Here is a 13,478-nt window from a genome sequence, read left to right as displayed (position 1 = left end):
ACCCCACACATTTCACATGTAGAGGAAACAGAGCTTTATTATCAATCAATATTTATTTCAATTATCAGCCTTATCAATTATCAGCCAGACAATTCATGAAAAAGCAAAAGTTAAAAATAGCATAATAGAGCAAAATGTTGTGAACAAATTAAATTAGTAATGAAAATAAACTGAACATATAAATTATGTGATAATTTATCCCAATTTAAACATGACAACCTGACCCCACCTACAGTATATATTCTCCACCTACAGTGTGTGTGTGTGTGTGTGTGTGTGTGTGTGTGTGTGTGTGTGTGTGTGCGCGCACATGAAAAATTGCTCAAAAGTGACAGTAAAGACATTTAGAATGTCAAATAAATGCAGATTTTCAGAACTTTCTATTCATCATATATCCCATATATGCATAAAAATATCACAATTTCCATAAAACATTAACAGCACAACTGTTTTCCACATTTATAATAAGAAGAAATGTTTGTTGAGCATCGAATCAGCATATTAGAATGATTTCTGAAGAATCATGTGACACTGAAGACTGGAGTAAATATGCTGAAAATTCAGCTTTACCATTACAGAAATAAAAAAAGAAATAAAAAATAGGTAACACTTTATTTCAATAGTCCACTTTAGACATTCTGCTAACAGTAAGTAACTTTGCAACTACATGTCAACTAGCAGTTAGTAGAGTATTAGTAGACTGTCTGCTTAATATCTTCTAACACTTTCTTTGTCAACTTATTGTCAACTTATACTAACCCTAAACCTACCCCTAACACTGACCCTAAACCTACCCTAACAGTCTACTCTGAGTTAGTAGACATGTAGTTGCAAATTAATGAGAATTAGTTTACATAGTTGCAAATTTACTAATAGTTAGTAGAATGTCTAAAGTGGACTGTCAAAATAAAGTGTAACCAAAAAATATATTAAGACAGAAAACATTTATTTTAAATTATAATAATATTTCAAAATATTACTGTATTTTTGATCAAATAAATGCAGCATAAGAAACTTCTTTCAAAAACTTAAAGTCTTACTAAGCCCAAACTTTTGACCGGTTGTGTGTGTATGTAAACAAAGTCAGGTTACAGTGTAATCGCATTGGGAGCCTTACATTTCACACCAGTCAGCATTCTGTGTGACGGTGTGAAGCAACAACAGCCCCAAATTCCCTGCAAGTGGGTCAGCTCATGATTACTCATCAAAGACAAATGATGTTTGTTTCTCCCATTAGTAAACAAAAGCAATTATTCTTTTAAGTTGTGAGAGAAGTCTGATCCCACAGGATCTCACCGTCTCCAACTCCCTCAGAGTTGGCAACACAACACAGAATAACAAGCCTTCTAATTATCACATAGTTCACTTAAACAAATAAACAATGACAAAATATTAAGGATAATCTGCGCTGCAGAAAGGCCAGCAAAACATTACAAGAAAAAGTGTGAGGCCGATGGACATCCGTGGCAGAATGTCAGCACAATAAACAACGTTGGCCTCTTCAGTTGCCACATGGAAGCACAACTTTTAAAAAATCAGACACAAGCTTATAGGCCTCAGTCTAATGACTCATTCCTGCAGTGTCCTACTCTGTCAGAGTTTCTCATCCCCCATTAAGTATGTCATTAATGTGCTGTTTGTTCTATAAATCAGCTGAGAATGTTCAAACTGCCACAGTAACTGGGATTTTAATGACTTACTATTTTCAAGATAAAAAAGTATAGCATATTCACCTGATTTGAGACCGGTTGGGAAGGAGGAAAGTATTGGGTCCAAAAATCACATTAGATGACTTTATCCATAATTATCCATAAATTCACTTTAGCAATTTTTTTTTTCTGCTCCTGTTAGTGACACTCACATGGTGTTTGCATACTTTATCACAGATGAAGTGAATTAAATGCAATATTTGTCAAATACACAGATGTTTTAGAAACTTTTTCATGAGCAACAGAAATAGTTTTTTACATACTGCTTAATACAGCGCCATATTTCAAGAATAAAGTTCAACATAATCATATACTATTTAAATACTAATAAAGTGGGGGTATATGTGCTTTTATCAGTGTTGTATGATAAATGTGACTAAATACAACAGTGCAACTACAGTAAAAAAGCTTTTACCGTTCTAAAAACACAGATTTGTGGCCATTATTGAGCTGAAAAGGTTAGAATAAACCCGAAACAGACGTGATTGTTGTCATGTGGTGAATCTGGCCAGTCGTGAAACAGCTGTGTCGTCATCAGCGCTCCTGCAGCCGCTCTGGAGAACTGTGGCGGCTGAGTCAGTCGCCTGCTGTCGAAACGCTCTCGCGGTACTTTGATGCCACACGTGACAGTCATGGTGCGTCTGCGCCATCTCAAGTCGGACAAAATTTCTAACCGGCATGCACTGCTTCAAGTCAGATTCCGATCGGTTTGCGCAGTGCTTCATGAAGTCGAACACACCTATTAGTATGTGACATTTTTGTCACATGACCTCAATATGTTTGTCACATGACCTTGTCACTTTCAGGTTATCTTTAGTAAGAAATGTTTGTCCATCCAAACATTGTATTAAATGTCAGCAGAAGTTTGGAGACCTCATAAAAGCATGCAATTGATGTTTTTTCACTGTTTTCAAGAAGTTGTAAAACAGTGTGATCAGAGAATGTGTAAAAATAAAGAGGAATATAAGCACTAGCCAAGAAACTGCCATTGATATGAAAGGGAGTCTTGACGGTTAACATTCACCAGGTATGATACACAAGGCCGTTTTTTTTTTTTTTTTTTTTTTGCTTATTATTTGGCAGTCTTACAATAAAAACATGGCTAATATCACTTCCTGATAATTTTTCTCACTGGAAATTGAATGTCGAGCACACTGTATTATGGTATATTCCATGCATATAAAAATTATGCCATGCATGTGAAAAATAGCATATAGTGCACTGTATACATAATGTATTCTGCAGAAATTTTGCATTTTTAATTCAATATTTTTGTTAAATGTCTTTGGCAGTCATATGTTAAAAATATTTGGCTGATATCACTTCCTCTTCATTTTTTTTCGCTGGAAATGTAATGTCAAGTCAAGCACATTGTATTATGTCATATACTGTATAGTATTCCATGCATATGAAAAGTATTTCATGCATGTGAAAAAATAGCATATGGTGCACCATATACATACTGTATTCTGCAGAAATTTTTAAATGTCTTAACATTTAGTAGTCATTTGTTAAACATCATTGCTGATATCACTTCCTGTTCATTTCTCACATTGGAAATGGAATGTCAAGTCAAGCACATTGTATTATGGTACATAGTAGTCCATGCATATGAAAAGTATGTCATGCACATAAAAAAAAAATAGTATACATACTATATTCTGCAGAAATAGTATGCTAATATGCTATTTCAAGCATAGCCGAGATAAAATCATATTTGGAAGCAGAAACAGCTTGTTTACTTTCACGCATACATGTGTGAACGTGAGACGTTATGACATGACAGACAACTGCAGTGACAAACATCTGATGATATATACTTGATAATATCCGATAATGCATATCAAAGACTCCACAGATGTGTGTGTGTGCAAGTAGGGATGTCAGCATGCACACCATGTGGTAAGGAGAAGGGATATAAAAAAAAATAAAAAATAAAAAACTTTTGCTGAGAGCAGCAGTCTGAGGGAGACGAGATGTTAGCGGTGTGTTTGTGACAGTGCTGTGAACTAAGGTTATTGGAGGGGATATTTCATACCTCCAAACGTCAAGAATCTAAAAAAACAAAGGTGTTTTATGACACTATGTGTGCCTACGGATATATGCATCAAACTGGTGTGCAATATACATTTGTTGTGCCCTAGTTTTGTGTTTATGTCTGAATCAACCTCTTTCGGAAGCCTAAAAGATTATGGTGAGATAACCCCATGTAAACGAAGACATCAAGCATCTCAGCTGCAATATGAATTATCGACACAGAAAACTCATTTTAGCAGTAGAGGGCTCTGCATGCTTTACTGGTTCCAAATAGAGGGCTGTATGTGTCCTCATACCCTGCTGAGGTTGGAATATGCCTTACCATCTATTTCCAACCAGTTGTGCTCTGCTGTGTTTACCTGAAGTGATCATTCAGTATCAAAACAATGTCAAATTTGATGTATTGGCTAATACTTGTGGAACAGTGTTGTGAAATACAGTTTATGAGTTCGGTTGTATGGTTGTGTGCTAGGATAAGAGATTCTGCTACTGATTCGGTGCAACATATCATGTCAGTGTGTTCAGTCATTTCAAGGGCAGTTCCCTTAAGGTTCTCAATTAGTGGGTCATGAACAGAAAATGGGCCGAAGGTCTGTTTTGATTGAATTGCGGGCCTTTAAGGACCTTTCCAAATAAGAAAAACCATCATGCTTTGCCAAATCATAATTATGATATAGTAAGTCATAAATAATGAGAGTACAACGTACAAAATTATGAGATATTATGTCATAATTATGAGATGAATAGTCAAATAGTAGACACTGACATAATCATAATTTTAATTAAAAAAGATAAAAAAGTAAACATTAAGTCATAATTGTGAAAAAAGTTGAAATTATGAGATACTTATGATTATGAGAAGTCATAATTATGCGATAAAAAGTAAACATAATTATATACTAACTCATGTGTCATTTTTTTTTTTCTTCTTCTTCTTCTTTTTTTCTTCTAGTATGCAAAATGTGCAAATATACAGTAAGTAGACCAGAAAGCTTTCAACCTTTTTTGAATAGATGCATAAAAAATGGCCCACTTCAGGATATTAAATTATGCTATGCCAAGCAGATATTATGGAATTACTGTGGGTAAGTCCTGTTGTGAAGAACTTTTTTTTTTTTTGGAAAAAAATCATACTTGTATTCAGCAAGAATGCAATAAGTTGCTCAAAAGTGACAGTAATTCGTTTTAGAATGATTTCTGAAGGATCATGTGACACTGAAGACTGGAGTAATGACTGCTGAAAATCCAACATTGCCATTACAGGAATAAACTACATTTTAAAATACATTCCAACAGAAAACAGTTATTTTAAACTGTAATAATATTTTACAATCTCTCTGATTTTAATGTATTGTGATCAAATAAATGCAGCTGTTGTGATCATAAGAGACTTTTGCTAAATAAATGAATAAATTTGAAAGTTAGTGTATATAAACAGAAGTATACATAGAATAATAGTATATTTTTAATTATCCTTGCTAGTGATGTTTTATCTTCAAACTTATGTAATTCCTGGACGATAATGTTAGATTTTGTTTGTTAAATTATATTGCATACGACTAACATGATGGAAATTCATACTGGGAAAATCTATACTAATTCTACGATCCATGCATCCCTTTTCAATCCTGTCTTAAAAAGTTGTGTTAATGTAATAGTCTTCCCAACACAAAAAAATCCAGCTCTTATTAAAAATGCATCATCCTATTTCGATGTCCTAAAGAGGAAAGTGCACAAGTAAGCAAGTGTCTGAGCCCATCAGACACTCGCTCACTCGTGCACACAAAAAAAAAAAAAAAACAGCCTCAGAGCTATTTCACAGACCAAGTCTAACAGGCGCACTGTAAAAACAAGAAGAAGTGCACTTTTTCCAGGTGATTCACATTGTAATCTTATTTAGATGAAGGCAAACTGCATTGCATTACGGAAAGCTGCGAGCGAGTTCTGCATACCAATAGTAGGGTATATTGATATCGTGCAGAGAAGCCCTAAGGATTAAAGGCCTGACTTTAATAATAGCTATTGATTTCACCAAGATCTTCTTAAGTAAGAATAGAATAAAGCAGTATTTGGCTGTGTGGTCAAAATGTCTGCTGGAGTTTCTATTGGTTACAAAATGTATGCTGGGGTTTCTATTGGTAATGGAAATAAAAACAAACTTTACATCAAAGTGCTCTCGCATCTACACCAGGAGCTGCAGTGAAAATTCATCAGAGGATGGTGACGCTGCATTTTAAATGCCCCTTTTGGAAACTGGAAATCATGAAGAGAATACTAATGGTAGACATATTTACATTGCATTGAACGGCTGCGAGCAGCTGCACCCACACAATGGATGGTGTTTGTTTCAGGATCAGGTGCGCAATTGTTCAATTCCCACGGCTGGCATTGACGTTTTGGGCTGCGATCGTCTGGATTTCTTTGCTGGCACTCACACCAGTGCAAGGAGGGAGCACATTACCATATCAAAGGCATGAAGTACATCACTAGCATGAAGTACTGAATTTAAAGTGTCTTTTGTTCTGGTAACGTTTAAGTGTCAGCACACACCGATACGGAAATGATTATTTCCTTCACGTACACATGTACACGTTCTGTCTGAACTACTAACACCTTTGCTGAAGCCTTTGATCTACTTGTTGATTAACGTTCCCCAAAGCTTTCAGATTCTCAGACCTATTGTATCTGTTACAAATACACAAAGATGAACTCCGTTTAATCACTTGTGAGAAAATTGAAACTAACACCACATGCATATCTTTATTTAAATCTGTAATAAATAAATAAATAAAAATATGTGCAAATAGGGAACAATGTACTGTATTAAAATCAAGAAATTCTCCATATTTTTTTTTATATAGGTGTTTTACCTGTATTTTGAATTTTGCACTTCTTTGCATTATGGAGTCAATTCAATGCCACATATATTTGCAAAAGAATTTAAGCATTGCAAAAGAAATTAAAGTTTCGCAAAAGAAAACTAAACTGTTGAGAAAAATAAATGTGGTAATTGCAAATAAAAAAAAAAAACTGCAAAAGAAAAATAAATTATTGAGAGAAAAAAAAGATGTTTCGTAAACAAAAGTTAAAATGGAGGATTAGCCATAGGCTACTTGCTTACGTGAATTGTCTGAAATAGCAGCATCTGTTGTTAATTTATTTTTTTTGTGCAAACCGTGATTTTTTTTTTCCAGTATTATTTTATGAATAGAGAGTTTAAAAAAACAGCATTAACTTAAAATGTTTTACTTCAATTTTTGGAATCAATTTTATGTCCCAAAAGTGAATGACCTTGCTTGGCCTAGTCAGAGCCCTCAGACTTTATCTTACAAAAGTTAGATCAATATATTGTTTTCTGCGACATCATTTTATAGCTAAAACGCTAGTCTACCACATCCATTTCTTAAAAGTTTTGTGGACAAATGTTCTGCATGTGTTTCATTGCCTTAATTCAGTGACTTACATTTTTTACTTTTTCACTAACCATGCATAAACATTGTTTTCTCAAAAACACAAACATGTACATGCTGAATACATAATATTGTAGCACAGTTTGTGCTAAAATCCAGTGTACAGACTTAAGCCATTCATATGTTTTTAAGATACTGAAAACAAAATACTGACACAAGGTGGTGTTCCTTTTCTGTATTGCACTATATTGCACTAGCATGATTTCCGCATGTCCCTTGAGGAACGTTTAACATCTGAAGTGCAATCAAAAATCAATGCTAAATCAGTGATTGTTTTTCCCCCATGCAATCAAATGTTTTGAATTACACTCTTTCAGTAGCATGTTTTTGTTTATGTGTGTGTGTGTGTGTGTGTGTGTGTGTGTGTGTGTGTGTGTGTGTGTGTGTGTGTGTGTGTGTGTTTTTGTTTGTTTTTTTTTTTTTGTTTTTTGTTTTGTTTGTGTGTGTGTGTGTGTGTGTTGTCCCGTTACCGTGACCTTTAATTGAAGATCCATGCTTTTAATGAAAATAATCAATAGTGGTGACATCAGCCATTAAGGTAAATAATGTTGAAGTGTGTGATTCATCTGTTTTGTTGATAGATAATAGTTAATGGATGTTTGATGTACAAAATACACTTATTTTGTCAAGACTGCAAGATTTTCTGTCTGATTTTGACAACAGATCAATAGATGGAGCTGACAATAAGTTTATATCCACCATGTATTCTCAATTCACTCATTCACTGCAAGATATTTTGATTTTATAATGAATATATGACGTTATTTTTTAAACTGACCCGTATTGAGTGACAAGCAAGGAAAAATACACATTATAAAAGCATAATAATCCAGGATGTTATATCTTAACACGGGTGAATGTCTCTGAACATTTTCTTGATTGATTATATATATATATATATATATATATATATATATATATATATATATATGTTTTTTTTTTGTTTTTTTTTTCTCAGTTAAGCTAGTTTTGTCCTACAGTACTACTCAAGTATAATCAGTAAGTGGCTATACAAATAAGTCTATGCTATTAAAGCAACAGCTCTACCTCTCATGGTCAAGGGTTTAGTGTTGATGGCGCAATATAAAGCATTCAGGACCTTTACAAGAAAAAAGCTTTCGTAAAGTATAGTCTTTGTATTGTGATTCGGTTTTATCACAACTAGTGACACACTTGAAGAGCCTTTCATTAGTTTTGAGTCACTGTCATTACCCTTCCTGTGTCTTTCCTCTCTGTCTCTCTCTTTTTCCCTTGTCTCGGCATAAAGTCATTAACCAGGGCTGCTGGTGTGATGTGGCCACTGACACTCACACACACTAAAAGGGCAATGATGCTCTTGACATTCTTCTAGGCTAAACCTCCTAAACCTTCAATAATCCTGCAGCTTCCTCTGACATTTAATCACAGTTCACATCCATCCACCATCTATACTGGACACGGACGGTGGCAGAGACGCCACGTCTGGTTTATCCTTTTCACTTCACTTCTCGTGCCGTCGCGAAAACTCAAATGGGAATCTGATGTACATGGTACTAAGAGCAGGTGTTGATATGGATATGTGCATAATGGAATGCTTCTTTCCCATTAGTCATTCTTAGAGAACATAAGTAGTATCTTATTCTTACCAAGGCTGCATTTATTTGATCAAAAATACAGCAAAACTATAAAATTTTGAAATATGATTACATTTAATATATTTTAAAAAGTAATGTATAAAGCTGACACCATGTCATTTTTGATCAATTGAAAGTTATCCTTGCTGGACAAAAGTGTGTGTGTGTGTGTGTGTGTGTGAGAGAGAGAGAGAGAGAGAGAGAGTGTGTGTGTGTGTGTGTGTGTGTGTGTGTGTGTGTGTGTGTGTGTCTGTGTGTGTGTCTGTGTGTGTGTGTGTCTGTGTCTGTCTGTGTGTGTGTGTGTGTGTGTGTGTGTGTGTGTGTTAAATATTACCTACCCCAACCTTTTGAATGACAGTATAAAATATATTAAAGATTAAACAAATTACAAATTAATAGAAAACAATTTAAATATTGAAAAAAAAAAAAAAACATTTTAAAATATTTTAATATATTTTACATTTTTAAATATAAAATATATTTTATGTTTTAAAAAGACAGAAAATCGTTTTTTTAAATTGCAATAATATTTCACATAATTACAAATAAGCATAATGGGAATGAAGCGCTCCATTATGCACATTTCCAAATAGTTTATCACGGTTTCCACAATAATTAAGCAGTGAAACTGTTTTCAATATAAACGTTAATAATAAATGTCTCCTGAGCAGCAAATCATCATATTAGAATGATTTCTGAAGGATCATGTGACACTGAAGACTTGAGTAATGATGCTGAAAATTCAGCTTTGCTTCACGGGACTAAATTACATCTTAAAATATATTTAAATAGACAATGTTTTTCTTTTTTTTAAATTGTAATAATATTTCAGAATATTACAGTTTTTACTACTTTTTTATCAGATAAATGAAGCCCTGAATAATAGACTTGTTTCTAAAACATTTAAAACATATATGTATATAGATATTATCAGAAATCATATATCAGATATAATATATATCAGATATTTTATTCATATATTATATGGGAATGCATCATCTGAGCAAAGAAGATAGTTTGAAATTCTCTGACTGTAATAAAAAATGCATTTTTATGAAGTCACCATTGGTGCAGAGGTGAGGCAGATGCTGTTTTGTATCTCTATCTCTCTGTTTTTGCATGTTTCTAAGTATTAATTTACACTGAAGGAAAGCTGTTATGTGGACAAAGAGTTGACATGCTAAAATGACCTTGAAAACTCACTCTGAGGGAGTATAAATGAAAATATTGTGTCATGGAGGGGAAGTACATCATAAGGAGGTGCAGGCCTTTCTCAGGCAATGCGAATGTGAAGATCTAGCCATAATTCAATGTGAGCATCACTAAAGATCCCTTTAAGGGGACCAAGATGGAAAATAACCACATGAAATGGCAGTCAGAGACCAATTTAAAGCTTTTGTTTCAAATTAGAGATACAAAGGCTATGCATTCGGATTGAAACGAGGGACGTGGCATAATGTCATCTGGATAGAAATACAGTTTCACTAACGTTATGCATATTAAAGAAGACAGAAGTCCTCCACTTGTCCTTTTTTTTCTGAAAAGCAGGCTATTTTCCCTGCAAACTGCCTTTCTGTCATTTTTCTGTAGCATGCAACCTTAATATCAATGTACCTCTTGGCCTCTAAAGGCCAAACAGTGTTGTCTCTGTGGGACACAGAAGGCCATAGGCTAGTTTAAATAATGAGATAAATATCTTTTGTGTAAAATGACTTGGGTCCTAATTACTTCTGGGCAACTGTGAGCTTATTTTCCCTGTATTTAAGTAGTTAAGACTTCAGTAATACCAATGCGTCTGTTTTCATGTCAACAAGAACTTAGCTAATTAGCAACTGCATTTTTTTGGAGGTTCACTGTTAAATTGGGAGTCTAATTAGCACCATTTGATTTAGTTGACGTGGAAACTTCAGCAAGGGGCATCTGACACCTCCCAATCCCAAATTATCCAGAGTTGCCACTCATGAAGTTGACGTCTTTTCCTTTCTCAGCTAAATTGCGGTTTGATTTGGTGCAAAATACATGTTACATCCATATAGAGTGCTTATGCTGTGTATAAGATCTGCAGGTTTCATTCATTTCTACCTGTGGTGTTTGTTTTCATCTGAAAATGATACAGAAGTAAATTGCTCATGATGGAAACCATATACAGGTCAGATATATGATTTTTGTCTTCTTTGCCCTTTCGCCACATCTCCCAGAGAGACAGATTGACAGAGAGAGAATGTACAATAGCATTGTATGGTTTTCATCTGTAGATGAGCTGCTTTGATTTAGTGGTGCAAAACCACAATCATCCACACACACGTATTTTACGGCTGCAATACTGATGACAGACAAGCTTTGATTTAAAAGAACCAAAGTGAGAATTTAAAGATAAATCTCAACAGAAAAGGGACCCTGAATCAACGGGGGATGGGAGCAAAATCAGGAGAAAATGCACATGGGAGCATGAGCGAACCATTTTTTGAGTGTGCGTTGTTTGTTTGACATGCCTGAAAGCAATTGTGACAAACTTCCCCAGACAGGCCAACATCGACACACTCGAGATCTGAGAAAGGCCCCGCATTCAAAATGATCAAAGCGAGCAATTTATGCAAAAGATGAAACGCAAATAAATAAATTAAGCTTTAATGTAAGACCTCAATGAATGGCCAATATGGAGAAAGCTGTCTGTTAGCATATTTTTTTTAACCTGATGCTGTAGTTATGACATCCACCAGCAGGGGCTGACTGACATGTTAATATTTTCATTAAATAATTTAGGTATTTAATAATTTACTATTCACCAAGGATGCATTAAATCAATCAAACGTGACAGTAAAGACATTTATAATATGACAAATGATTTTGGTTTAAAACAAACGCTCTTTTTATCCTTCTATTCATCAAAGAAATAAAATTTCCACAAAAATATTAAACAGCACAGCTGTTTCCAACACTGATGAAAATAAGAAATGTCTCTTGAGCACACAATCAACATTACACTGATTTCTGAAGGATCATGTGACACTGAAGACTGCAGCAAATTCAGCTTTGCCATCAAAGGAATAAATTACATGTTATAATATATTAAAATAGAGAATTGTTATATTTCACATTATTACTACTTCTTTCAAAAACATTAATAAATCTTACCAACCCAAAACTTTAAGTAAAAAATAAATAATACAAAAAAAGAGAAAGAAAAAGAAATACATATATAATATAAATAGAATAGCCAGCCAAATCTTGACCCCTTAGTTTAGTCTAATTCAAGAGGCCTTGTCATATTTTACAAATCAGATGCATTCAACATTGTTTCTCTTTCCTCAGCCGTTGGACTATGAGACCAAAAAAGCATACACATTTAAAGTGGAGGCCTCCAATGCACACCTGGATCCACGGTTCCACAATTTCGGTCCGTTCAAAGACACAGCGACAGTGAAAATAAACGTTCTGGATGTGGATGAGCCTCCTGTCTTCAGCAAACCCTCCTACGCGATGGATGTTTATGAGGACACGCCACAAGGCACCATTATAGGAGCCGTGACTGCACAGGATCTCGATGCAGGAAACAGTCCAGTCAGGTATTCAAACACAACACATATGAACAGATAAGGCTAGGGGCTGGTAACCAGATGGTTGTTTGTTCAGTCCTCACAAGAAGCAAGCTACTGTATCACCATTGTGCCTTTGAGCATCATATTTAGAGGATTATTTATACAATCTTATGTTATACCAGGAATTTTTTTTTTTTTTTTTCATGGAACAATTGGTTGTGTGCCGATAAACAAATAGTATATATTTTATTTAAAAATGTATATATAGTTTTTTTTTATATTAAAAAAGAAAAAGTATATGCAAAATATATATATATATTCTCACGGTTCTGGACTTTCTGGATATATATATATATATATATATATATATATATATATATATATATATATATATATATATATATATATATAATTCATTTCATTTTATTTTAAAAAGAAAGAAAAGAAAAGAAAAGAAAAGAAGAGATCATTGACATTGTGCACACTAAAAACAGCCAGTAAAAAGAGCAACATGCTGAAAGATTTACCTGGTTTTATAATCCATTATGTTTTTGAATTGCACTTCTTAAGATTGCTTTTAAAGTTTTACAAGAAGACAAACCATTGATGCATCACTGCGGGGTCCTAAAACTTTACCTAACATCACAAGTTAGTTTGTTTCTCTATGAATATTTCATTCAGTATACCGTAAGAAAGCAAAATGGACAAAGGAAAGATTTGTATTAGTGAAAGGGATTTGTTTCCTTTTTGTTTTGGCCTTTCCTGATGAATTATTTAGAAACATTGTGACATTGCTCAATGGGGATGTGCACTTTCTCATTGGAAAGCAATGGTTCCCAATGGTCTTCCGTGCGAAGCGAACAAAGCTTTTAAAATACGTCTATACACACCACACGTCCACAGCATTGCAGTCCGCAGAGTGAATGCGAGAGACAAAATAGCTAAAGTGCTTTTTGGTATCGAAGGTTTCTAGGACTTCCTCCAAAGCTTTTTAAGTTTTCTCCAAGCTTCAGGGGTCAAGAAAAGAGCTGCAGAGAGATCAGAAATGGGTGGACTTATGAAAAGTCAATTTATCCGAAGCTGTGTTGTTCATGTACATGCATGTTCACT

At 34.3% G+C, this 13,478-nt stretch overlaps 1 protein-coding gene across 1 annotated transcript in view; it reads left to right on the top strand.

Annotated features, from left to right (window-relative positions):
- Nucleotides 1-13,478, top strand: part of LOC109098819 (cadherin-12-like) — a 126,140-nt gene that overhangs the window by 92,085 nt on the left and 20,577 nt on the right. Inside the window, exon 7 of the mRNA XM_042768076.1 lies at nt 12,142-12,395. Coding sequence (XP_042624010.1) covers nt 12,142-12,395 — 254 coding nt within the window. The remainder of the gene's footprint in view (nt 1-12,141; nt 12,396-13,478) is intronic.

This window comes from Cyprinus carpio, chromosome A12 (genome assembly GCF_018340385.1).
Source record: "Cyprinus carpio isolate SPL01 chromosome A12, ASM1834038v1, whole genome shotgun sequence".
NCBI classification, from domain to species: domain Eukaryota; kingdom Metazoa; phylum Chordata; class Actinopteri; order Cypriniformes; family Cyprinidae; genus Cyprinus; species Cyprinus carpio.
The sequence above is the reverse complement of the archived record's forward strand: the minus strand, read 5'-3'. Positions and strand labels throughout refer to the sequence as shown.